The sequence below is a fragment of the Lepisma saccharinum genome, chromosome 10, assembly GCF_977018435.1.
Source record: "Lepisma saccharinum chromosome 10, izLepSacc3.1, whole genome shotgun sequence".
Lineage (NCBI taxonomy): Eukaryota > Metazoa > Arthropoda > Insecta > Zygentoma > Lepismatidae > Lepisma > Lepisma saccharinum.
In genome coordinates this window covers 87,870,758-87,895,418 of record NC_139238.1, presented here as the reverse complement: position 1 = coordinate 87,895,418, position 24,661 = coordinate 87,870,758, and the positions used below count along the sequence as shown (strand labels likewise).

Genomic DNA, 24,661 nt, shown 5'->3' with positions numbered 1-24,661 from the left:
CTATTATTAATAATTTGATGTATTTAATGGTTATCATAGGTGTGTGCAGACCCTCTGATTGAGGAATGAGGGGGAAGTCATGATGAAAATTCAGTGGGGAGAGAAAAATCTCATTTCATCTCACTGCTTTATTGTATTGATGTGTACAAAACAGGGGCGTATATAGTGTGTGTCCTGACCCACCAAAAAAAAAACCTTATTGAATGTATCAACATAGAGCGAGCATACCTGACAAATAACACATGCAGGAGTGTTAATAACAAGAAATTTGCAAAAGAACGAAGCGCGATAGTTCAATTACATAGGAAATAATGAACCCCTCGCCCGTGATACATTCAAGCCTGTATTATCATACTATTAAACGTATTATTATATTTATTAATAATAACTTAATAATAATCAGCGGTGAATGATGAGACTCGGCGAAGTACACTAACTCCTCTCAGGTACAGGGATACAATACAATATAGGCAAATACAATATTCACAGCACAGAGAAATAAGACCACATTGCTGCAGTAGATAAAGTAAAAGGTTTTATTCTTTATTTATGGCAACTATAATGCGAATATACAAGAGACGAAGGCGAGGATTTCGTTTTGTCGATGAATTGACTCAACTAAAAATGCATAAACTCAATGCGTAGCTATCGGCAAGCCTATGATCACATAGACCTAGCTTGCGCCCCGAACTACCACACCAAGAGATATGCAATAATTACTGAGCCAATATTTGCTCTTTAGCCTTTTATTTAAAAATTAATCCTTAGGCTAGCTTTATTATTTAACGTAGAATGGTTACAGTATTGTGCATAGCATCAATGCATGGCTATTGGTGTACCTATGATCACATACGCCTAGCTTGCACCCTGAACTACCATACCAGGATGTATGCAGAACACCGAGGAGTTCTTTTTAAGTTTAAAAGCTTCGTCGATCCATGGTGAAAGTGTGTTATTTCTTACGCGATATCCTCGCTTTTATACTATTTCGAGTACACAGATTCAAGTACAGATGAATCACTCACTATTTACAAAAAGATGCTACCAACAACACTGACATCTATGCATGTTTAGAAATACAAATTCGTATAGTGGACTCTCTCAAACAAAGATACATTAAATTACCCATAATGTAGCATAAAATACAATAAACAATAAATAAAAGATATACATTACAAACAAGGTGCATTATTACATATAATAACAAAGAAATTACGCTTTCTTTCACAAAAATAAATACATTAGTGACATATCTTCTACTGGTGACGTCACATAAAAATATGGATCATATCGCCCGTAGTTGCTTGGAACTTTCATCGGTTTGAAAATACTTCATTTTCTTAAAGAGTATACTATTGTTTAATAATCTACACTAAATTTTTAGGTGAAAGAATTAAAATATAGGGGTATGGACATCTGGAAAGAGGAGGGGGGTAAGGATGACCACACCTCTCTCTTGGAAAATTAATGTTAACCTAAAAGGATATATTTCACACATATAATTTGATTTCAGTCACAGTAATTTACATAAATTGAGTTGCAGTAGCTCAGTCGTTAGGGCATCTGACTATCATGTGAGAGACATGGGTTCGATCCCCGGTGGGGGAGAACCAGAATTTTTTGCACCTGTTCAAGTGGCTCTGGCGACCACCCAGCGTTGTATAAATTGGGTATCTGGAGGAAACTCTGGGGGTAAAGGCAGCCAGGGGCATGGTGCTGATCACGTCACTCTCATCTTCGGTCGTGATCAAGAAAGTGTGGGGCCCTAACTCCACACCCCCTATACGCCTTCAGGGCATGGTGCAAAGCACAGGGGAGCACTTTACTTTTTATACTTTTAGTCATTTACATTAATTATTATAATGGGGATGCAGGAACATGATAATTTCAAACTCAAGGGGAGTTTTTCGAGGAGGCAACACATTTTATGGGGGTAATATGCCTCGTTTACTCCCCTCCTTGGAAAAAATACCTTGTACATCTAAAAATCTGCGAACGTCCATGATTAGGGATGGACAATTACCCCCCGTACTCATGCGTATGGTGGTTATAGTTTTAAGAGTCATAGCAGGAGACCTGGATTCGATTCCTAGGGTGGGTGATCTCAGGTGGGAATTTTTTCATCAATGTCCCTGTATGGAGCAGCTCTGACGTTCACCCACCCTCTAATAAATTGGTACCTGGTGGCAAGCCTGGCCAATAAAGGTAACGGAAGCATGGTGCTGATTACATAATCTTCACAAATAGCCGAAATGTGGTTCCTTCATTGTATGTTGCAATGTTCATGGGGTAGCTTTACCTTTTTTATCTCATGAAGGACATCCACAGAGGGTGGCCAGGGGGTCACTTGCTCCCCCTGAGATATCTGAAAAGACTTCATATAATTCAAACTGTGAAATTGTAGTGTAAACACCTGGATGAGGGGTACCATAAAGAACAGCAGAGTAAGTGGTCTCTGATATATAGGTGCATCGTGAAAAGTACACAAAGAACTGTTCAACAACAAAGTTATAGATGTTTATGGAAAGAAAGCAAGTTGAATCCAGTTTCTATTTAAATAGTGGACTCAAGTCTGAATTTCATAACGCTTTGATATATTCAATTGGATCTCAATTTTTATGGGTTGTAAAACAATAATAATAAGTATAGTATGAGTTTGTATGACTCAAGGGCATAATATGAAATTTTACTCTGACTACAGGGCTAGAAGTGGAAATTCCTAGCAGGAAGGGGGAAGGGGAGATACTTTGCATAGTCGAGGGAAAGGTGGGGGATGCATTAAGCAAAAATTATTTTAGGCACTATAAAACTTCATCAGTTCTTGCATTTTTTAATGAAACACTGACGTAACTTGTTATTTAACACATACCTGCATAGGAAAAAAATAGGTTAAAAACTTAAACTCCAATATCTAGTTATGATTCGCCAAATTATGAATCTTTTCGTTAATTATGATGGTGAACACTTGAGTGTGTAGGATTTTTTTCTGGGATAGCTGGAATTGTAAGGGTGAATACATTACATAACTAAATCATAGGGGGTGGGTTACACAGTAAAATATTTTGTAATTATCATTTTTAATCTTTGTTTTAAAAGTTATTCAAAGACTGATTGATTGATTGATTGAGTTGGTGTTTTATGTCCACTTTATGCACAATAAGGCTAACTTGGAACTGGACCTATAGTTTAAAATGGGATCCGAACCACTGTGTGCCTCCAGCAGGTATGAAACCTGGGACCTCTTGATTACAAGGCAATGATGCCATTGAGGAGGCCAGTAGTTCAAAGACGAAAATTGTAATTGGGGACCAATATAATGGAATATTATTTTCCTGTAGTTTACGGTTATTACAAGCATAAGAAAACAGTTTTTCTTTGTGACGTTTCAGGAGAACACACGCTCCTTTCATCAGACATTTATTTTCATTTTGACTAAAGATACAGTTATAACAATGGTTAGTAATTTTTTTAAACAAAAAGAATCTGTTATATAATGGATGTTGTCAATGTTAAATTGTTGTAATATAGCAACTTAACTGTGAAAAAAGCAGTCTGTTTTATTTTTATTTCAGATTTTTTTTTAAATTATGAATCCCAAACATCATCAGGTAATTCAAATTCATCATTGTTTTCACTAAGTCTATTGATGTTTTCTCTTACATTAAATTTTAAAGATGGTGGCGTACTCCATTTGTGAAAAGAAAACTCCATACTGGATCTATATTACCATTTTCATTATTTAATTTATTCCAGTGTTCTTCTGCAATGAACGAAGCTTCCCAGACATTCAACTCTGTGTTTCCCGTTAATCTTTTCAAAACCCTTCTCTTTTTAATCAAATGAAAATGGTAACAGTATGGAGTTTTCTGGAGGGATTTTTGAGGAGTATGTTCCAATAGTGCTCCAATGTCATCTACTTTCCCCTCAGTCAGCACACGAAGTTTCACCATTCACTTCTTTTCAAGAACAAACCCTGTTTCCCTATTTTTGTTCACATGTTTTCGAACACTGTCTTGTGTGGAACAGGAACATCTGGGAATTGTGCTGCAAAACACTTCTAACTTCCTTACAAGAATTAGTAATGATGACGTAAGAGTCGTACATAAAAATTCATGCTTTTAAATTGTACGTATAGCGTGGCATTATTAGACTGCAGAGAAGCACCAGAAACACAAAATAAAACACTTGTTAACACCTTAACGCTTCACAAACACCAGCTATCTGCATACTGAATCACTGACATGTCCAGAGAGAATGAGGGTATGCCAAGGACAAGCATAAAGCTGTGAGTCTAAATGCCAGTCAGACTGCTGGGCATGCTCCACGGGTGACTTGACTGGGAAAAGCACTGTAGTTACAATGGAAAACTTGTGTAATATTTTTTTGTAGATACGTGAACTGTTTTGATTGATTGATTGATTGATGTTTATATGCAAAGGCTGTCGCAGAGAAGGTGAGACAATTTTTTCCTAGCTTGGTAACACTGCCTTTGGTTTCGGCACTAGTTGCGTCGTGTAGGATGACTCATTCTGTTTCCATAGCAAGTTGTCACATGTTGCGAAACCACATTAGTGAACAGCTGTGTTGATTTACGTGGAACGTGTTTCGATTACCTCTTCAGGTTTTTGTGTGTAACATTGCTTTTCGCAATGAGTATTCAAGATGAACAGCGACATGCCATAAAATTTTGTTGGCGTTTAGGGAAAGTGCTGCGGAAACATATGCAATGTTTCAACAAGCATATGCCGATCAAGACAGACTGAGTAGAGCCACAGTATTACCAAGGAGTCATTGAGACTCTGCGCTAGCATGTAGCAAAAAAAGAGACTGCATTTGAAGAACTTCTTCATATTGCACCATGATAATGCAAAATAGAAATTTTCCCACATCCAGCATACAGCCTGGACCTTGCACCCTGAAACTTTTGGCTATTTCCACTTTTAAAGGCCGCTTTACATGGTCGTCATTTCATGATGAACAAAGAAGTGATCACCGCAGTGCAAGTTTTCTTCAGTTCGGTACCTGACAATGAATTTTCAAAGACATTCACAAAGTGGCAGGAGCGTATGGATGCTTTCTTAGCTGTCAATGGTGCCTATTTTTAAAAAGATGTACGTCTACTCGATATGGCTGATTCTGAATAAAAAAATTGTGGTTTGTAATTTTTTTGTTTCATTTTAATGATTCTTGGAGGGCTCCATGTACATGCTTGTTTTTTAACTGCTACGCAGTCACGACTTTTTGACCTATTGCGCTCATTTTGGTCTCACTTGGCAGCTAATGAACCAAATTTTCACCCTAGTACATTTGCTAGAGCCAATGGAGATCGCTGTTTTCCTATATAGGAATTAGTCTCACCTTCTCTGCGACAGCCTTTGTATGTCATGGGTATATCAGCACATAGGCTATTTTTGCCCATTATGCAATATGGGGATAAGTCTCTTAACCAAAACAAAATTGACAGACCCCTAAAAAGAAATTTAAAAAATGTATCTTAAAAACTCTCTCACTTAATTTTTAAACTAGTTAATTCATTCATAACTTAAAAAGAAACTAAAACTACATTGTTTCCGAGGATAAAATCTCCTTGCACGTTAAAAGCTGAGGCTGCAAAGGGGGCACTCAGCTCATATAAGGGCCAACACACGGGCCAACACAGCCCTATGGAGGATTATACTGGCTGTGGATCTGGGCGCCAGAGCCTCGTTGGTCTACAGGAAGCAGTTACTGGGGTTTACTACAGGGAAGTGAGTTTGACTTTTGTGCCTTACCAGAAGATCACCCTGTATTTCTCTTGAACTGTTTTGAATTGTTACAATTTTCAAGTATAGGCAATAGGATCGGTGGGAATCCATAATCATAACAAGACTGGTATTTGTTCGAAGTGGTATCAGCTTAGCTCTAATGATGACACTTTAATTAAAAATTTGTTTTTTAGCCTGTATGGCAGAATGGGTAACATGTATACTGTGAAACCAGGGGTTTTAGATTCCAATCTTTGATAAGCTTGAATATTTCACTGTCCTTATTTGTTCCTACAGCTAATTTCATCAATTCACTATTCACCCTTATCCTCACGATTAACTTATAATGTAGAAAACTGAATCCAATAAGAAAATACAATGCTACAATACAATTCAATATAAATGTCTGTTTATTTGTTTTAATAGAGAAAATTCTGAGTGTCTCCAAACAACACATGAAAGTTATGCAAGAAATTCTACCAGCTACTTTGCTAGGAGCTACTCAGGTACTTTACTGATTATTTCTGTTTTTTGTAACACTATAACATCCTTCTTTACTTTGAATTTAAGATATATGTTGTCTCATTATAATAAAACGTAAGAACCATAACAATATTTAATGTCAGATAATACTCTAGAGTGAACACTATCATATGGGGTGACTAAAAACTCACTTCTGATTTAATTGTTAATAACTGAACTGAGAATTTCTATGCAAATGCAGGTTTTTAATCAAGAAGTGCAATAGTTTTCTAATTCTTTTCACAATTTGAAGTTCATGGAAAATTTTGTGTATTGTGAACATCAATTATTGTTGTAATAAATGCATATTTAATTTCATTTTTCAATATAAAGTGCATATTTAACTTAATTTGTGAAAATCGTTACTACTTTTGGTCAAATATAAGGCTGTATACAGGGTGGACCAAAAGTCGCAATACATAGGAAAAATAAATATGTTGTGATAAGAAACAATGTATTCATATAATATGCTCTACGTGGTTACCATTGGTTTGCAATACATTTCTCACACTCTTGATGAACATGCATTAGAAAGGAACACGTTAATAAATAAATAAATATGGTAAAAACAAAATTTTATTTTCCTATGTATTGCGACTTTTGGTCCACCCTGTAGATTCGAAACTAGGTTGTTTATATTCAAGACACGCTGACTTAATTAATTTCTAGCAACAATCATGTGGATATTTTAGAGTTACTGAGTCACACTTTTCTACACATGAGAAGGGGCAGGATGCCTATGTTCCTGTGCTATACAACAGATGAATCTTTTAATATTGTAATATTTAAAAGTGTTATTACAGTCACAGAACATCTTTTAGTTTCAGTTTTATTTTTTAAAAAGCCATTGCAACAAAATAGGATAATTTTTTTGATCGATTTGGTTTCTTTTACTTCTGCCCCTTTTGGATGATATGATGAAATTAATGAAGGGACACTTAGGAAGAACACCTACACCAAGGCTGGGATTCGAACCGAGGACCCCTGGTGTCATAGTGCACCATGCTAACCACCCCACCATGGAGGTCGGCTAGGAGAAATTTAAGCACATTAACTGGTTGATTTTTGATCTCGCCACTGAAGTTCCCAGACTTGAATTCTGACATCGCCATGGATGTAATTTATGAGCGTTCCTTCATCAATTTCATTTTAACGTCACTCACCATCATTGCTGCGATTAGCCAAAAGTGGCAGGAAAACGACGATAAATGTTTAATATTTATTTAACAAAAATTAATTGTCACTTTACCATTATCTCCAGTATGTCTTCATGATTCTGGGTTGCTTGCTCTTGATTGTCATCTCCAATTACTGGAACATTCTTGCGACGGTCGTCCTGCTGGCCTTCTCATGCACCATTGGATACTTTTGCCTTCCAACGACCAGAGCCCTCAAGAGGCTGGAAATATTAAGTGAGTTCCTTACCACTTGAATGTAACTTTGCCTGATATTGTTTTACTAATATATATATATATATATTAATTATTTACCCTGTAGCCAGTGGTGTATTCTGAAAATATGGCCTGGTTTACTGCAATAATTCTTATTTATTACATATATTTGTTATATATTAATTAGATATAATAGAAATAAAACACCAATGGAGGCATGCAAATAAAACAGAAACAGAAGTCCAACAACTCCAAAATTTCCAGCAATTTCTACATATGTGAAAAAGTTGTTTTATCAGCAGTAAACCAGGTAACATAGGAGAATAGCCCATTGCCTGTAAAACAAAATCACAAGACACCTTAGTTTTAACTTTTGATAAAAAAAAAAATGCACACCTTCAAAATCTTTGAGTGAACTACTTTTAATTCACACTCAAAACTTTTATTTCCACCATCGACTTGTATTTACAGCCACAAGGGAGAATAAACACCCATGCTGGTCAACTTACTAACAGAGGTTCTGTGTTTGAGTCTTAGCCTAGGCATGGGTTATTTCTTTTTAAGTGCAGCGGAAGCTGTTGGGCTCAAATTAGGTGAAGAGCTATACTAAACACAACTCCAACTGGCAGCTGGGAAACAGCGAATCGGCGATCAGTTGAATTTTCTTTGACAGATCGGGAATTTTCGAGTCACAAGGTACCGAGCGTTGTTCGTGGGATGAAACAAATGAGCGTTGGGTTCACCACATGTTGCCAAACATACTGTAAAGGGAGAAAGGTGGACACACAGTCATATAAAGGCAACTGGCAAAAACAGAAGTATGCTTGGCAACGTTGCTTCGGGAGAGTGATCTGATCCCTTCAGGTTTTACTTCACAACTGAGTTTGCTGACGCCCATTAGACCACACACCCCCAAAAGTGATTGGGGGACAGGACACGCCAGAAACAACCATCAAGGTCAACCGCCAGTTGGAGTTTCCATTCAGTATAGGAGGAAAAAAATTGGGTAATAGTAAAAATTAGATAAATAGTTACACATAATACTTATTATAAAATGGGGTTTCTATTAAGTATTCCTATTCATCTAATTTCCTCTATTACCCTATTTTCTTCCTACTAGCTCTTCACCTAATTTGGATAGTTTAGTTTAGTTTAGTTTAGTTTATTTGCATCCAAGGACTACCAGTGTGTACAAATTACAGTACAAGGTAATATAGGACATGTCAATACTTACATTACAATACAATAATACATTAATAGATTTTACAAATACAAAATATATAGCCAAAAATTGTAAAAAATTGGGTCTTACTCTGGTATTATATCAAAATCACAGAAAAAAATATAACATGAGAAGATATAGAACATTGCAGCCTACTTCTAGGTGATACTAATTATCCACTTTCATTTGACATTTAATTTTACAAGAATAATATGTGATTATACTGCATTATGTACATTTGTCTTATGTAAAAGTCGCTTCCATGTATTCAGATATAGAATAAAAAACATGCTTCAGAAGCATTGATTTTATCTTGTGCTTGAATATCATCAATTTTGGTTCTTTCCTCAAATCTTGTGGTAGTTTATTGTAGAGATCTATGGAAGAGTTTAAGGGACCTTTCTTACATAAGTTAAGGTGGCAGTGTTTTATGTGAAGTTTGTCTTTATTTCTTGTGTTTAGGCCATGTATTTCCTCATTTGTGGCAAAGTTGGAAATATTTTGCTTAACATAAATTAAGCATTCATAAATGTATATGCAGGAAAGAGTTAACACATTAAGTTTACGGAAAAGAGTTCTACATGAATAAGTTTTCTTTACTCCAGCTATGATTCTTATAGCTCTTTTTTGAAGCATAAAAAGGACATTGGAGTGGCCCTTGTTACCCCAAACCATAATACCGTATCTTAGTAAAGCATCAAAGTTTGCCATATAAAGGCACTTTACAGTTTGGGTGCTTGGGATGTCTACCATTTCTCGAAGGGCATAGCACACACTACTTAATTTTGATTGTAGCATGTTTGTGTGTTCTGTATAGCTAAGATGTTCATCCAGAATGATACCCAGAAATTCTGAATTTTTTTTAGGCTCTAGTTGTGTATTCCCAGATATTAGATTGAGGCTTATTTGGTTTCTGGTTTGGATTGTAGAAAATGTAATGTAATTTGTTTTTTTGCTGTTGAGGAGTAGATTATTATTTAAAAACCAGTCATCTAATTTGTTTAATACGTTATTAGCCTTAGATTGTAGAGCATCTTTGGAAGTGTCTGTTACTATAATATTTGTATCATCAGCATATAATATTGCATTTGCCTCGGGTATAACATTTGGTAAATCATTTATGTACATAAGAAACAAAAGAGGGCCAAGAATACTTCCCTGAGGCACCCCACATGTTACACTTTTCATGGTGGAGTGCTGATGTGTTACATATCCTTTTGCTGTGGTGTGAGCGATTTCTATAATTTGCTTTCTATTGGTAAGGTAAGATTGAAACCACTTTTGTGGTAGTCCACGAATACCAAGTTTTTGAAGTTTCCACAGCAATATCTCGTGATTTACAGAATCGAAAGCTTTTGATAGGTCACAAAAGACTCCTACCGTGTGATTACAATTATTCAGCGATTGTGTGACACATTCTACTAAGTCTGCTAATGCTGTTTTCGTGCTTCGTTCGGACCTAAAACCATGCTGCGACAAGCTTAAGATTGAGTGTTTACTACAGAAATTTTCTACTCTCATCATTATTGCATGTTCAATAATTTTTGAGAAGACTGAGAGTTGCGAAATGGGCCTGTAATTTGATAAATCCTTTTAGTCATTTTTCTTCAGTAATGGTTTAACAACAGCTATCTTTAGCCTGTCTGGGAAAATACCCTGTTCAATGGAATTGTTTATTATATGTAGTAATGGTTGACATAGGGAACTATAACATTTCTTAATTAGGAAGTCTGGTATTTCATCAATGCCGGAAGATCGTTTGTTTTTTATACGCCTGAAGATTATCTTTAATTCCTGTTCAGTAATGGGGAAAATGAACAAGGACTTGTCATTTACTGTTATGTGTGTAGAACATTCTTCTGGAGCAGCCATAAGCCCATTCCTTCTATTTGGAACTGCATTTACAAAATACTCATTGAAAGTATTAGCAACATTAGGGGGATGTTGGACTTCTGTGTAAGTGTCCCTCCCTTCATTATTTTCATTACTCTTTCATATAAATATGGCCATAACACATTTATTTCATTTATACTTCTCAGCAGACCCATAGCCAGGATTTTATTTCGGAAGGGGCTAATCCCTCATCAGCAGTCACCATCTAAAGGCGAAACAAGGGGGGGGGGGTAGAAGCTCTGAAGAAGAATTTCTCAGTATATTACAAATTATTATGCAAGATGTTTAATTCTGCTAAGGAAGCAAATTAATTACCACTATACACTATTTATTAAATTAGATATTTGTAGGATTTTGGAGAGGGCTTACGCTCCCTTAGCCATCCCCCTGGCTATGTGCCTGCTCCTCAGAGCGTGGAATTACATATTCAATTTCTGGATTCTTTAACATTAGGACAGCATTAATCAACACAATTCCACTAGCACTAGCAAATATGAGTATTAAAATATTACTTTTTATTTTCAAAGCACGAAGCCCTGTTAGTGCACATTTGAAGTCTACCCTGCAGGGAATCATCTCCATCAGAGCATTGGAGGGCCAGGCATTCTTCCAGGAGCAGTTTGAACACCATCAGGTTTGTTGCTCATGTCAACGTTTCATGCTTATAATTATGTTGATTTAAGAAGACTTTCATGCCACACACACAGGAGATATATTTCTTGCCTTAATAATTAATTGTCTAAAATTCGACAAAAGTAAAAATTACCACTGCACAATACATCACACACTAAAACAATGAGAATCTCTGTCTCCTTCTCAGCATAGCAACTCTTTTTTACCTGTCCTGTGGTTTTAACTTGATGACGTATGAATGTTATGCGAAGCATTGTTTTAGTATGTGATGTGTTGTGAAGTTTCTGTTTTTAATTTTGTCTAATTTTAGACAATTCTTAAGGTAACATATTATTATATGTGTGCTTTAATTTCAATTTTGTGTGTGTGTGTGGGGGGGGGAGAGGATCTACTAAAGGAAACAGTAGTTCAGAATACCTTCTACACCTCATTGAAAAGATCATTTTGCAAAGTTTTTCCTTCATTCTTTGTAAGCTACCGTTCATCAATTTCATCTAATCATCGCTAATTCTCATCAACATGATTATCTGAAAGTGACAGTAAAGCAATGTTTAATAACAAGAATGTGGTGAAAAGGTATGCAAAAAAATTGATTCATTCAGAGATCAAACTTCAATTTCTACATAATTTTTTGTAAGTTATTACATATCCTCTGTATACCTTATTATTTCATATCAATAGCAAGGACGTATTTAGGGGGGGGGGTCCAGGGGATCCGGACCCCCCAAAAGATTTATCAAATATTAAAATTAAATAATGAAAAATTTATTCGTTTAGCCATTGTTATATAATTTCCTCCGAATTTATTGTAAGACAAGGATTATATTGGGATCACACGGCTTTGAATGGCATTACAAAGAAGATTTATGTACAGTGGGATCCATGAGTATTAAGGTGCAAATTGTCCATGACTATTTTCACTAATTTTCTCTTACATCCTGTGTGTTTTTAAGCGATGGATTTTTATGTATGCTGGTGCAGAAATTGTCAACAGCTTATTTTGAGTTTCCTTTAAATTCTTGAAGCTCTTACTGGGTGAAATAAAGTGCACGAACAAGTTGATGGACAATTTGCATGGTAATACTCATGGATCCCACTGTACACTACTACTAAAAATAATGTGCATAAGATATTAATCAGAAACTTACTTTTCTCCAACTACATGTAACATCATTTTTGTTATTCGATAAATATTCACTTATTCATCTATTTGACATTAATTCATTACCAGGGCACTTATTTTTATGTATATTATTCCGATCTTAACTACAGGTAAGCTACGTAATGAATATGCGCTGTTATATCTATATTCTTATATAGTCTTTTTACCTATTCGTGTAATAATAATATAATATTAATTTGTGTATTGTAATTAGTATTAATTTGATTTAATATAATTATTTTAATTTAAACATTATTATTATTATTGTTATTATCATTATTATTATAATAATTATTATTATTCCTGAGACACTTGGTTCAGACCCCCCCTCCACCCGAAACATATTTCTAGATACGTTCCTGATCAATAGTGCAGTTGAGATAACGTACTTCTAACATTTATTTCAACTTTTATTTACATGAAATTTGTGTAACTGTGTCTGTTACTAATTTTTCAGAACTTGCATACATCAGCCTGGTTCCTATTTGCTAGTGCCACACACGGTCTGGGATTGTGGTTGGGCTTATTAAGTGTTTTGTACACAATATGCGTTATTTTTGGATTTTTACTTCTTGGAGATGGTGAGTTGAATGACAAATACTGTTGTTTTATTATGCTTTACACAAACAAAGCACTGTATGTGCACTCCATTACTGAAGTTGCAATTGTTGTTCACTTAATAAAGTTGATTAGTAACAAAATGCAAATAACACATAACTTGGTCATTAGTAACACATTACCAAAATTACACAGGTAATTGTAATTGTACTTTATTAATTTGCATTGCTTTACTTACATTACATTGAATAATTTATACCGATGCTTTATTTGCCAGCATGAAACATTCTTTGTTGTGATTTTTTAAACTGTGTATGTAAAGTTACATTGGAAAAACATGCGCCATAGAGAAAAGGTATGATACTTGAGTTTGTTTTTAAGTTCACTTTATACACAGACATACTAATTGGGACTGGACCTAAAGTGGGATCTGAACCAGGTATTGAACCTATAGGACACCTTGATTACACAATGACAACAAGGATGTGATACTTGAGTGTAAACAGTTATATACTCTTGTCATACAACAAAGCAATGTGTTACTTTCAGAGCATAGTAACATATTACTTTCTAAGCAAAGTAATGGTAATGTGTTGCGTTTGGAGGCAGAGTAATGTTTACATGTAACTTTTTTAAGTAACTTGTTAAACTCTGCTCTTAATCCAACAAGTGCCTGAGCACACCCTTCTCAGTACCTATCCAGTAACCCCTTCCGACAGTCAGAACTTTGAATTAGCTGTGAGACTTTGTTAGTTCCACTCGTAGGGCCATAGAAAAACTGCCTGGGTAAATTTCACCCATACAGACAGTCATACATTTCAGTTTGGTATTTAAAATGTTCTTTATTTTCTCATTTTTATCAGTTGCATAATAAATAAAAATGTTGAAACTTAATAAAATTATTGTGTATATGAACTTTTACATACACAATAGAAACTGTGTTTTCCGTATACATCATGAATTAATAAAATTAGTTTAATCAATGAAGGTATTCTTGTTTACCTGCTTTAAAACAATTCAGGCGCGGCTCGTGCATTATTTACCCGGGGGTTCACTGAAGTGATGTGACATATATTCACTTTCCGCAAAATATACTTCCTTCGCCCAACAAAAGGATGGGGGAGGGTTTAAAAGCTTTGTCAAGAATTCTTTTTATCTGGGAGTATAAGGTTTTGTTGTAGGGGTGTGCGAATAAATTTAGGGCTGAAACTACAATAAATTGTGCCTTTATGAAAAAAGTTGAGTTTTGTTGGAATATCATGGACATCCTCAAGTAGGGGCAAGTAATATATTTTTTCCCCACGAGGAGCAAAAAACACTCCTTCAGTCTAAAGTTACTGCAACGCTTTTATAATAATTACCAAAAATTACTGTGACTGAAATTAAATTATATGCGTGTAATATATAATTTTTGGTTTACATTCAATTTCCATGGGGGGCGGCCCCCTTTTCCCCTTCCGGACGTCCATGCTGACTAATCAGAACTGGTCCTACATTTGTTAAAGGGAAATGGCAACTAATGGCATGCGCATACTAGAAATCGAACCTGAGACCCTTTCATTTATACGCGACAGGTTTGTTCAAATTTGGGGCTGGTCGACCAGCACACGCTTTTTTTCAGTGGACAAGGAAGTTTGTTTACGTTAATTATGTGCATTTCTATCGGTCATTTCTTACCTGCGCGGACAGCAACGCCTACACTGCATCAAATGACATAACCTAGGTAAAGTCCATCCCTCGTTTCACTCGCAGCATCACTTAATACTTTCCAACAAGTATCCAAGCACTTCAAAAACTAAAAAACTTGAGACTTTGACACCGAGCGACAGCGAGTCACGTCTTCGCGCCATTCTTTCTCTTTCGCGAACCCGAAGTGTTTCCACCTTTAAGGAAAAACCTCTGAATGCATGCACAAGGTATTTTGGTAATGTATCTCCTTTATTTTAATTCATCGCATCTAATTCCAGCTTCTATTTGTTTCCACTCATCCATCTCTGACACAATCTTGCATTTATTCCAAGAAGTTCGGTGCAAAAATGATAAAAGGGAAGATTGAATATGTAATGTGTGCGCTTCAAACTTGAACCGCACGCAGCAACACTGGAAGGGAGGAAGCAGCGAGAAAGGAGCCTTGTCCCGCGCCTTCTGCGAGAGAACGAACTGCGCATGACCGTTGGGTTGAACATAGGTTCTGCAAATCTCATCTCCCATGTATTTTGTCCTATACCCTCCTCGCGCTTCTGCTTCCGCACGAAGCTTTCACAATGGCACGAGCTGTCCTGTGGGGGTTCAACTGAGGGTCTGTATCAGGGCGGCCGATTCGCGGTTTCTTCTTCTCAGCAAGAGAGTTCGCCGTGTTACGGGCACAAATACATGACTTATTGTGTAGAATTTTTAGCGAAATAATGTGAAAATTTAAAGACATTGTTCGTTGTTCATTCTCGAGGTGATTATCGTATATTACTGGGGGTTCACTGATCCTGTGCGCTATAGGGCCAACCGCGCCTGAAACAATTATAATTTGCTTCTGGGTAAAAATTACCCAGTGTGCATCCTTGTATCATGGCTGAGAGTGCATATCTTGCTGGGTTAAGAATAGGAAATCTTGTGGATGCACAAAGTTTATATTTTGTTTTAAGATAGTCTATACTTTGCAAGTATCATACTAAAATAGAACACTTCCCAACGTAATATGACAAATTGTATAAGTTTTTTTTTATGTCACATTTAAGTAAATAATCTGCACCTTTTATTCAAAACAGATTCTGCCCCTGGAGATGTAGGACTTGCAACATACTGCTGCATTTTCCTAAGTGATATTGTCCCCTCCACTGTCGGCCATTTTGCAGACCTTTCAACCCACCTCACATCTGTGATAAGCAGTTTGGAGCTCCAACACGTCCAGCAAGAGATGGATATTGTTACAGAAACAAGAAAAGGTATCGTTTACTCTTTCTAGAGTGCATGTCACTAAGAAGATGAAGAAGCCTTCTGTCAATCTGTTGCCAAAGTAATGGTCACAATATTCTGATGTCTGCTAAATATTGCTTTGAATGTTCGCTTCTTCTCTGCATGCTCTTACAAGGCTCTTTCTACCATTATTCTTTTTGGTGTGTGTGTGTGTGTGTGTGTGTGTGTATGTATGTATGTGTGGTGCACAATTTGTATCTTACTTTGATATTATATTTTGCAAGGGCAATAGTTTGTAAATATAATATTAATAACTATTTCAAAGCTTAGTGTGTACAATTGTATATCACATACGTAATGTGAATGTAGATATATTTGGTTTGAGTTGCTGTTTTAAGTCCACTTTATGCACAGTAAGGCTAATCGGGACTGGACCTACAGTTTAAAGTGGGATCCGAACCACCATGTGCCTCCACCGGGTATCAAACCCGGGACCCCTTGATTACAAGGCAATGACATTACCACTGCGCCATGGGGGAGGTCCTGAATGTAGATGTATAAGTATGTATATCACATAGATATATATTACATATTGATGTGTTACAAAATGTATGAGTGTATTTAGATTTTTATTAGCACGATTTTTTATGTTAAAATATATATGAGGTTAATTATAATTTAATGAAAGTTACTGTCAATTACCGGATGGTCATCAGTGGAAGAAAAAGATATCGCAGATGCAATTTGTAATGAAAAATTGTAAGAGTTATGTATTATATAAAACAAAAGTAATTATAAAAGTAACTCTTTACTTGTTAAAGTAACTGTAACTGAGCTACTTCCTGATCATGTTTGGGGACAGTTTTGTTCGAGTGTTCAATATTTCTATATCATTGAATATTTGTTCTAAAATCTACTTCATGGAAAATAAAATTTAGAAGTTCACTTTTTCCTCACTTCTTATTTTCAGATGTTACATTAGCTGCAAGATGGCCTTTGAAGGGTGAAATCCAATTTGAGAAAGTATCTTTGCAATATTACAAAGATGATCCTTGGATACTGCAGAATTTAAGTTTTCAAGTAAAACCAGGAGAAAAGGTAAGCATTTGGAAATAAAATTTACAGATGGAACATATTAATCAATACCATGTTATTATCTGCTATTTTGTAGGCATAACATAAGTTATACAGTGGAACCTTGATTTTACGTTTTTCATGGGACCAAGCTGGAAAAATGCAGGAAAATTTAAATCGAGGAAAATTTTATAGCATTTTGTTATGTTGGAATCATCAAGGTTGAATGTAGATTATGGGAAAATGAAAAATCTGGGAATGCACTTTGGTGTGTAAGTGTAAAGTGAGTAAAATGTTTTCTTTAGATGATGAGGCAAACATTATCAAGTAACATTGAGCATGTTTTTTCTCAAGCAGATGTTCGTTCAGTGAACTTAAGATATAATGAACAACTTATCTGAATCTGTGAGGGTTCATTATAAGCAGAGTTGGCTTTACCATTACATAAATATGATAAACATAACTGATTACTTTTTGGATTTAGTAACTGTAATTTAGTTACTCTTTTCAAGTAACTGGTAAAGAAATTAATAATTACTTTCATTTATATTTTGAATAGAAGACATTTTCTTTTGGCACAATTTATGCAATATCTTGAACGGAATAATCGCCCAAAGATTATTAAAAATGTGTGAGAAATATTATTGACAATTTGTCCCTGCATGTGGCATGACACATGAGTAACTTGACAAATCAAAATATCGTGAGAAATGTGCATCTAACGAAAAAATGTTCCATATGAAAGTATACAGAAGGTCGTTCGATATCTCTGAGGACAATGTTGGAAGGGTGATAAGTTCATGAAAACCCATGTCGCCACCAACGTTCATGCTCAATTGGAAAACCAGCATTCCGTGCTATAGCCCGACAAAGTAATTTCCATTGCAACAGACTTTTCCGAAGAGTTATCATGTCCAACTTTTCCCACTCCTCCTGAGAGGCTTTCCAGAGGCCATTGAGAGTGTGTGGACGTCTCTTTCCTAAGGCCCGTTTTAGGAGTCCAAATGCACAGAAGTCCATGGGTGACCCATCTGGCGCCTTCGCTGGGATGCCGCTGTAAGGAATTGCACGGATGCCAGTTTCCACCTCCATTCGCTGTAAGAACAGACGAGTCGAACGGGAGGCATGGCTGGATGCTTTATCTTGGTGCACCCAGACCTGGTTTTTGGCTCCCCCATACAGTGCCAGGATATCTATGTTATAAATGGGTGTTAAAACCTCATCCTGATAGTACGTGGAGTTCACCTTCACATTATTAGCTACACGACGAATTGCTAGCTTGCCATTATAGCAGTATCCAGATATTATCATGAAACTTGGAAAACTTTCCTGGCATTCTCGATACAATGTTTGATAATTGTTTTTGTCGCGAGGGCGGTAGTAAATCGCGCGGGGTTTGTAACAGTCACTAAGGTAGACATATGCTTCGTCTAATGTCACCACATTTTTCCATCTCTCCCCTGCAAGATAGGTCTCATAGAGCTTTCTAGTGTTCGTGCGACGTTCCACAATGTGACGAGGCAACAGCTTGTGAACTCGCCGCTTATGCCGCATTTCTAGTTGCAGGTCCTTCTTGATTATGGTGTTCACTGTTGACACAGACATTCCCAACTTACGTGCGATACTCCTTTGGGGGGCAGGGTTACCACCTGACACAAGGGCCTTCACTTTTCTCACTATGTCCGGTGTACGACTCGTAGCTGCTCGTGGATTTGCCTGTTTCTTCCCCTGTGGAATTAGGCCCAGTCGGCCTTTGCCTTTTTTGTTCAATACCGCACCGATCCCGTTCTTTGATATCACAAAACCACGCTTCTTGCACATTCCTTTGATTGCCGAATAGCTATATTTAGCATCGGAAAGGGCTGTTATGTAGCCCTCCCAGTATGGTTCAATTTTCTTCGGCATGTTGTAGGTAAATGGCACAACACTCTGCACACGCGTTCTCGGTACTGACGTGACTCAACATGCACCGTTTGGACAGACTGACGTTGATAACAGCGCCGCCAGCGGCTTTCAAAATCGTCACCAGAGATCCCGAACAACCTTCTGTAATAGTACTGTGGGGGCAAGTGGCCTCCTACAATACAATGAACCCACCCTGCCACCCTGGGGGGGAGTGGCAGGGGGCAACCTTGATATGTTAAAAGGGAACCCCTATTTTGTATTGCAGATTCAATTTCTACATCCGAAAACACTAAAGTTTTGTCCAACACATTTTGTTCCATTCGTGATAGCGCAACGTGTTGTTTGTGTCTCGCAAATGCAGTGGCTGGCAAGTGTGGGAGGAGGGATACTGTGGCCTAGAAGCATTGTGCTTGAGCTCTCGTTAGTCAGTGATTGTAATGGTCGGTGCAGTATGACCACAAAGAGTCGAATGAGTTAAGTGGGGTATTCAACATCATGGATTCTCTATCCGTAGAAGAAAGAAATGAAATGATCCATCCTTGTTTATGGGGAATGTAGAAGGAACATCGACGATGCTGTGATCCTTTATGTGGAACGTTTTCCTGACAGGCTACGATCGCGTTCTTCATTTGTTTGAGTTTTAAAGAGTTTCGTGCTGAAGGAAGTGCACAACCTAAAAAAAGTGTTCGTAGAGCAACTGACACTGGAGAGAATAATCAAATTGCAGTCCTAGCTGCAGTGGCTCATAATCACCAGGCGAGTATGTGAGTAATATCATCACAGTCAGGAATTTCCTGCAATGGTGTTTGGAGAATATTGAAACTTCACAAATTTCATCCCTATCATGTGTCCATGCATCAAGAACTTCATGGCGATGATTTTCACAATCGAGTGGTGTTTTGTGAATGGCCATGCGAACAAATACTAGTTGACCAGCAGGTATTTCGTAGAGTACTTTTCTCCGACGAGTCAACATTCACAAACCACGATCAGGTTAATCGTCACAATATGCATTATTGGAGTGTGGGAAACCCACAGTGGTTGCGTGAAGTTGAACGTCAACGTCCTTGGTCGGTTAACATGTGGTGTGAAATCAAAGGCGACAAACTGATTAGTCCCTATGTTATTGATGGTACATTGGACAGGCACAAATATCAAACATTTTTGCATGAGGAATTACGGACATTGTTTGACGACGTAAACCTTGCAGTGTGACAACACATGTGGTACAAACATGATGGTTGTCCAGCACATAATGCAATAGTAGCATCTGAAAATTGACCTTCAAAGTGGAATCTGAACCACTGTACAATGTACCTCCAACAGGAAATGAACTCTTTGATTATACGGTGATAGAATTAGTAAAGTTTTGTGAAATAGCAGTAGTTCTACATTATTTGTTTTAACAATGATTCCAAAAAGAAATATATAAGATTGAAAATTCATTTCCTCTGCCCAAACAGTCACAAATGTGGGAAATATTTCATGTAGAATCCTCTTGCTTTGTATTTTGTATTTATCAGTTAACAATTTTGCCTACTAACAGGATACAGATTTGAATTCTGGTGTCAACTTATTTAAATGTCTATTAAATATAGTCCCGCTTAATGCATTTGACTGAACTTTGTTTAATTCTTTTACTATCTCGTAAAGGATTATTCGAGCATTTTTGATTTATTGTGATATAAAACAATAAATCATTCCCTTTTGGAGGGGCTCATGTCCCTCATGCTAAATCGGTCAATGGCTATTTATGATTTAGTGGCTGGAATCAATCAATCAATCTGAAATAAGTATCTGTAACTGAGCTACTTTTTGATTGAAGTAAGTGTTAACTTAGTCTTAGTTATTTTTAGAAAAGTAATTTTCCGAACACTGTTATGTAGATATGTGTAAATATCATTGAGACACACCTTGAAAGCATGCTTGAAATTCTGAGATTTGTTGTGACCTTCTCATACTTTCAGGTCGGTATAGTTGGAAGAGTAGGGGCTGGAAAGTCGTCTCTTGTGGTGGCACTTTTCAGAATGTTTGAACCTTGTGGCCTCATCAAAATTGATGGAGTTGACATTAAAGATCTTCCGGTGTCTGCTTTGAGGAGTCGTCTGTCCATTGTCCCTAGGTATCCGGTCCTATTCTCTGGAATGCTGAGGGACAATCTGGACCCAAACAGCGAATATTCAGATGCTGCTTTATGGGACGCCCTTGAAAAGGTATGCAATTATTTCCATTTTGTGGCAAAAATCAGGTTTCACAATACAATATGGTAGCGGAACATTGTGAGGGCAGGAGAATATTATTGATGTTATGGAATCATTAAAATATACACTAAAATTTCTGTAATTAATATGGCTCTTTTAGTAGATATGTCAGGTAATGGTGAAAGTCAAGCAGCAGTAAATGTTAAAAGCTTCTTTTTCAGAATGTGGTACAAATTTAAGTATGTTTTCTTTCAATAAGTCCACAAGAATGGCAATTTTCTTCTGACCATACAGGGTGATTCTCTTACTACAGGTATCAAACTTTCTTCAATAACTGTTGTTTCTTTATGTTCTCCTATGAAAATTAGGAATCACAGTGGTCTACTTGGTAGGGCATCTACAGTAACTGCAACACAGGAGTCAGTTTTTATTCCCAGAACGGGTGATGTAAAGTCAGAATTTTCTGGTCTTGTCCCTTCGTAAAAGCAGCTCTGGGGAGCTCAAATAGCTTTGGGAGTGGAAATGAGGCTGAAATTTTTGGACAAGAACCACATGAAGGTACCCCTTTTTAATATTCTTGCGACTCAAAATATTTTCCAACACTTTTTATAATTATTATAATTTAACTATGAGCAATACACAAAATACAATTTAAGTCCACTTTTCGCTCAGATGCACAAGGTACAAGAGAGGGAGGGATGATTCTGTTCTTCTCAATAATCAAAAATATATTTGTTGATCATAAAGAAAAATAATGTGTGGTACATAATCGATCTTCGGTGGAGATTCATACCACTGTGCAATGTATCTCCACCGAAGATCGATTATGTACCACACATTATTTTTCTTTATGAACAACAAATATATTTTTGATTATTGAGAGCAGAATCATCCCTCCCTCTCTTGTACCTTGTGCATCTGATGCCTGCGGTAGGAAGACTGGGTACTCATGCATCATTAAAAAAAACATGACACCATTTGATTACACAATAATAAAAAATCTATGATTTTTTTGCAGTCAGATCTGCGTGCTGTTGTACAAAGTTTACCTTCCGGACTCCAGACAGAATCATTGGACTGGAATAAGTATTTCAATCACCATCAGAAGCAACTCTTCTGCCTTGCAAAAGCCATCCTACTAAACAACACAATCCTGGTGGTAGATGTTGCCTCAGAAAATCAGGATCCCATGTGAGTAGATTACATATAGAAATCAAACACTCAACCTCACTTCCACATAGTACACCCTGGACTGCAGACTAACGAGGCTCTGGCGACTGGCCTCATGGCCAGTATAATTTTGTTTGTGTTGTCCTGTGTTTTGTCCTTATTTGTGCCGAGTGCTCCTTTACAGCCTCAGCTTTTAACGAAAGTCAGAAGATTTTAATATTTATGATTTTAGTTCTGCAACGTTAGAGTTGTTATGTATAATGATAAGGGGCTGCACCCCATATAATGTGACGGGTGCAAAATAGCCTTAGTGCTGACACACCCAAAATTTTAAATTCAAATTCAAATTCAAATAGAAATCCAACACATCTTAGAACTATATAATGCTCAAACAATTCGCTTTTGAGGGTAAAGTAATAAATTTTACTTGCCTACAGCTTCACTATAGTTTGCATTACTTAGATCTATTCAAACGTTCTGTCCACTCTAGGCATATTGCTGCTTCAAGTTACCATTGTCTACTTATGGCCATGGAGCAACTAATGCCATCTACCTATAGTTGAGAAAGCTAAATCAAACTGAAATGGCTATTGGTACATAGAGATTTATAATAACTTTCTGAAATGAAAACTATGGCACAGTTATGGAATAAACCTGGTTTCCATGCATTCCTTGACAATGCTATTCAACTCTGCCGCTGTTTAGATTCTCCAGGTTATATCTAACTCATTATGTTTCTTAGGTAGCTCAAATGGGACAGTGCTGAAACAAAGAGCAGGATTCCAGGTTTGATCCCTAGTTGAACTAATTATAAGATTTTTCATTAACTTTTAATAATAAAGAAAGAGATTAAAGGTGCAGATGGAGGGCATTAACTTGCTGCAATGCTACTGAACATATAATTCTTGAGAAGATCATGGACGTCAGCAGGATTTTTTCCAGGGGGGGGACAACAAGGCACATTTTCCCCCAAAATAGTGTTGTTCCCTAAAAAACATTGCTTAAATTTGATTTAATGGTGTTCATGCAATAATTAACACACATTATTGTGGCTAAAATAAAATTATATGTGTGAAATACATAATTTTTGGTTTACTTTCATTTTCCAGGGGGGCCTTGGCCCCCTTGCCCCCCTTCCAGACGCCCATGGAGAAGATGCGAAAAAAGGCACAAGATAAAACTTGATTGCCATTTTATTTGTACGAGGGCTATCCAGAAAGTAACTCGCGTTAATGAATACAAAGAAGACAAGTGAAAGTAGACATTTCTTATTATATACATTTTAAAGCGACACTCTTATACTCCTTTTTGACATAGTCACCATACAAGTTTAGGCACTTATCATAGCGATGAACAAGCTTCTTGTAAAAAGTTGGCACCTGTGACTTCAACCATTTCTGCACACCAGCCTGAAGGTCTGCGTCATCATCAAAGCACTGCGTTGCTAGCCAGGTCTTCATGTGAGGAAACAAGTGGTAGTCACTTGGTGCAAGATCTGGGCTATATGGCAGATGGTCGAAAACCTGCCAATGAAAGGCCTGTAAAAGTTCCGGTTGGCCGAGTGTGGGTGGGCATTGTCATGAAACGGCGATTTTCACGAATCTTGTCATTGATTTTTGAGACCAGTTCATCTGTCACAATGCTCGGTCGCCCACTTCAGTCTTCATCGTGAACGTTTGTGCGGCCATCTTTAAACATGAGGCACCAACGCCTCACTCCACTTTCGCTCATCATATCTTTACCGTAAACTTCACACAGTTGTCGATGAATGTCAATCAGTTTAGTGTCTTTCGCCAACAAAAATCATATGAACGACCTCACTTCACAACTGGCGTGATTTTCACTTGAAGCACTCATGTTAACAATGTATTGTGAATAGAGCAGAAGCGACACAAACTTCACACATGCAACGCTGGATGTGTACTGAACGGCGGAAGTCCCTGCACAAAATGGCGGTGCTGGCCCCGCCCCTAGCCGCACCTCGCTGAAACGTGAGTGACTTTCTGGATAGCCCTCGTATTTGGTTATTTAATGTTGCTTTTCTAATTTATATCATACTCGCTAAAACACAAAAACAATACAAGTGAAAATAATTTGAGTCATCCATGTGGTTACTGACTATCAAGTTGCCTTGCAGATGCCTGGGTCTCTGGCATACCATGCCATTGCTCTACAAACTGAGCTACCGGAGCAACCCTCGTGTCACCTGATTTTTGCTGTCATGGTAGATAATCTACTCTCTGAGCTATATCCTCCTGCTGGTGGGTGACGTGAAC

The 24,661-nt window shown here is 37.0% G+C and overlaps 1 protein-coding gene across 1 annotated transcript in view; it reads left to right on the top strand.

Moving 5' to 3' along the window:
- LOC145994177 (ATP-binding cassette sub-family C member 4-like) overlaps positions 1–24,661 on the top strand; it is a 73,497-nt gene that overhangs the window by 44,913 nt on the left and 3,923 nt on the right. Inside the window, exons 15-22 of the mRNA XM_083130274.1 lie at positions 6,171–6,250; positions 7,528–7,678; positions 11,300–11,406; positions 13,025–13,148; positions 15,888–16,064; positions 17,006–17,133; positions 20,982–21,227; positions 22,234–22,406. Coding sequence (XP_082986400.1) covers positions 6,171–6,250; positions 7,528–7,678; positions 11,300–11,406; positions 13,025–13,148; positions 15,888–16,064; positions 17,006–17,133; positions 20,982–21,227; positions 22,234–22,406 — 1,186 coding nt within the window. The remainder of the gene's footprint in view (positions 1–6,170; positions 6,251–7,527; positions 7,679–11,299; positions 11,407–13,024; positions 13,149–15,887; positions 16,065–17,005; positions 17,134–20,981; positions 21,228–22,233; positions 22,407–24,661) is intronic.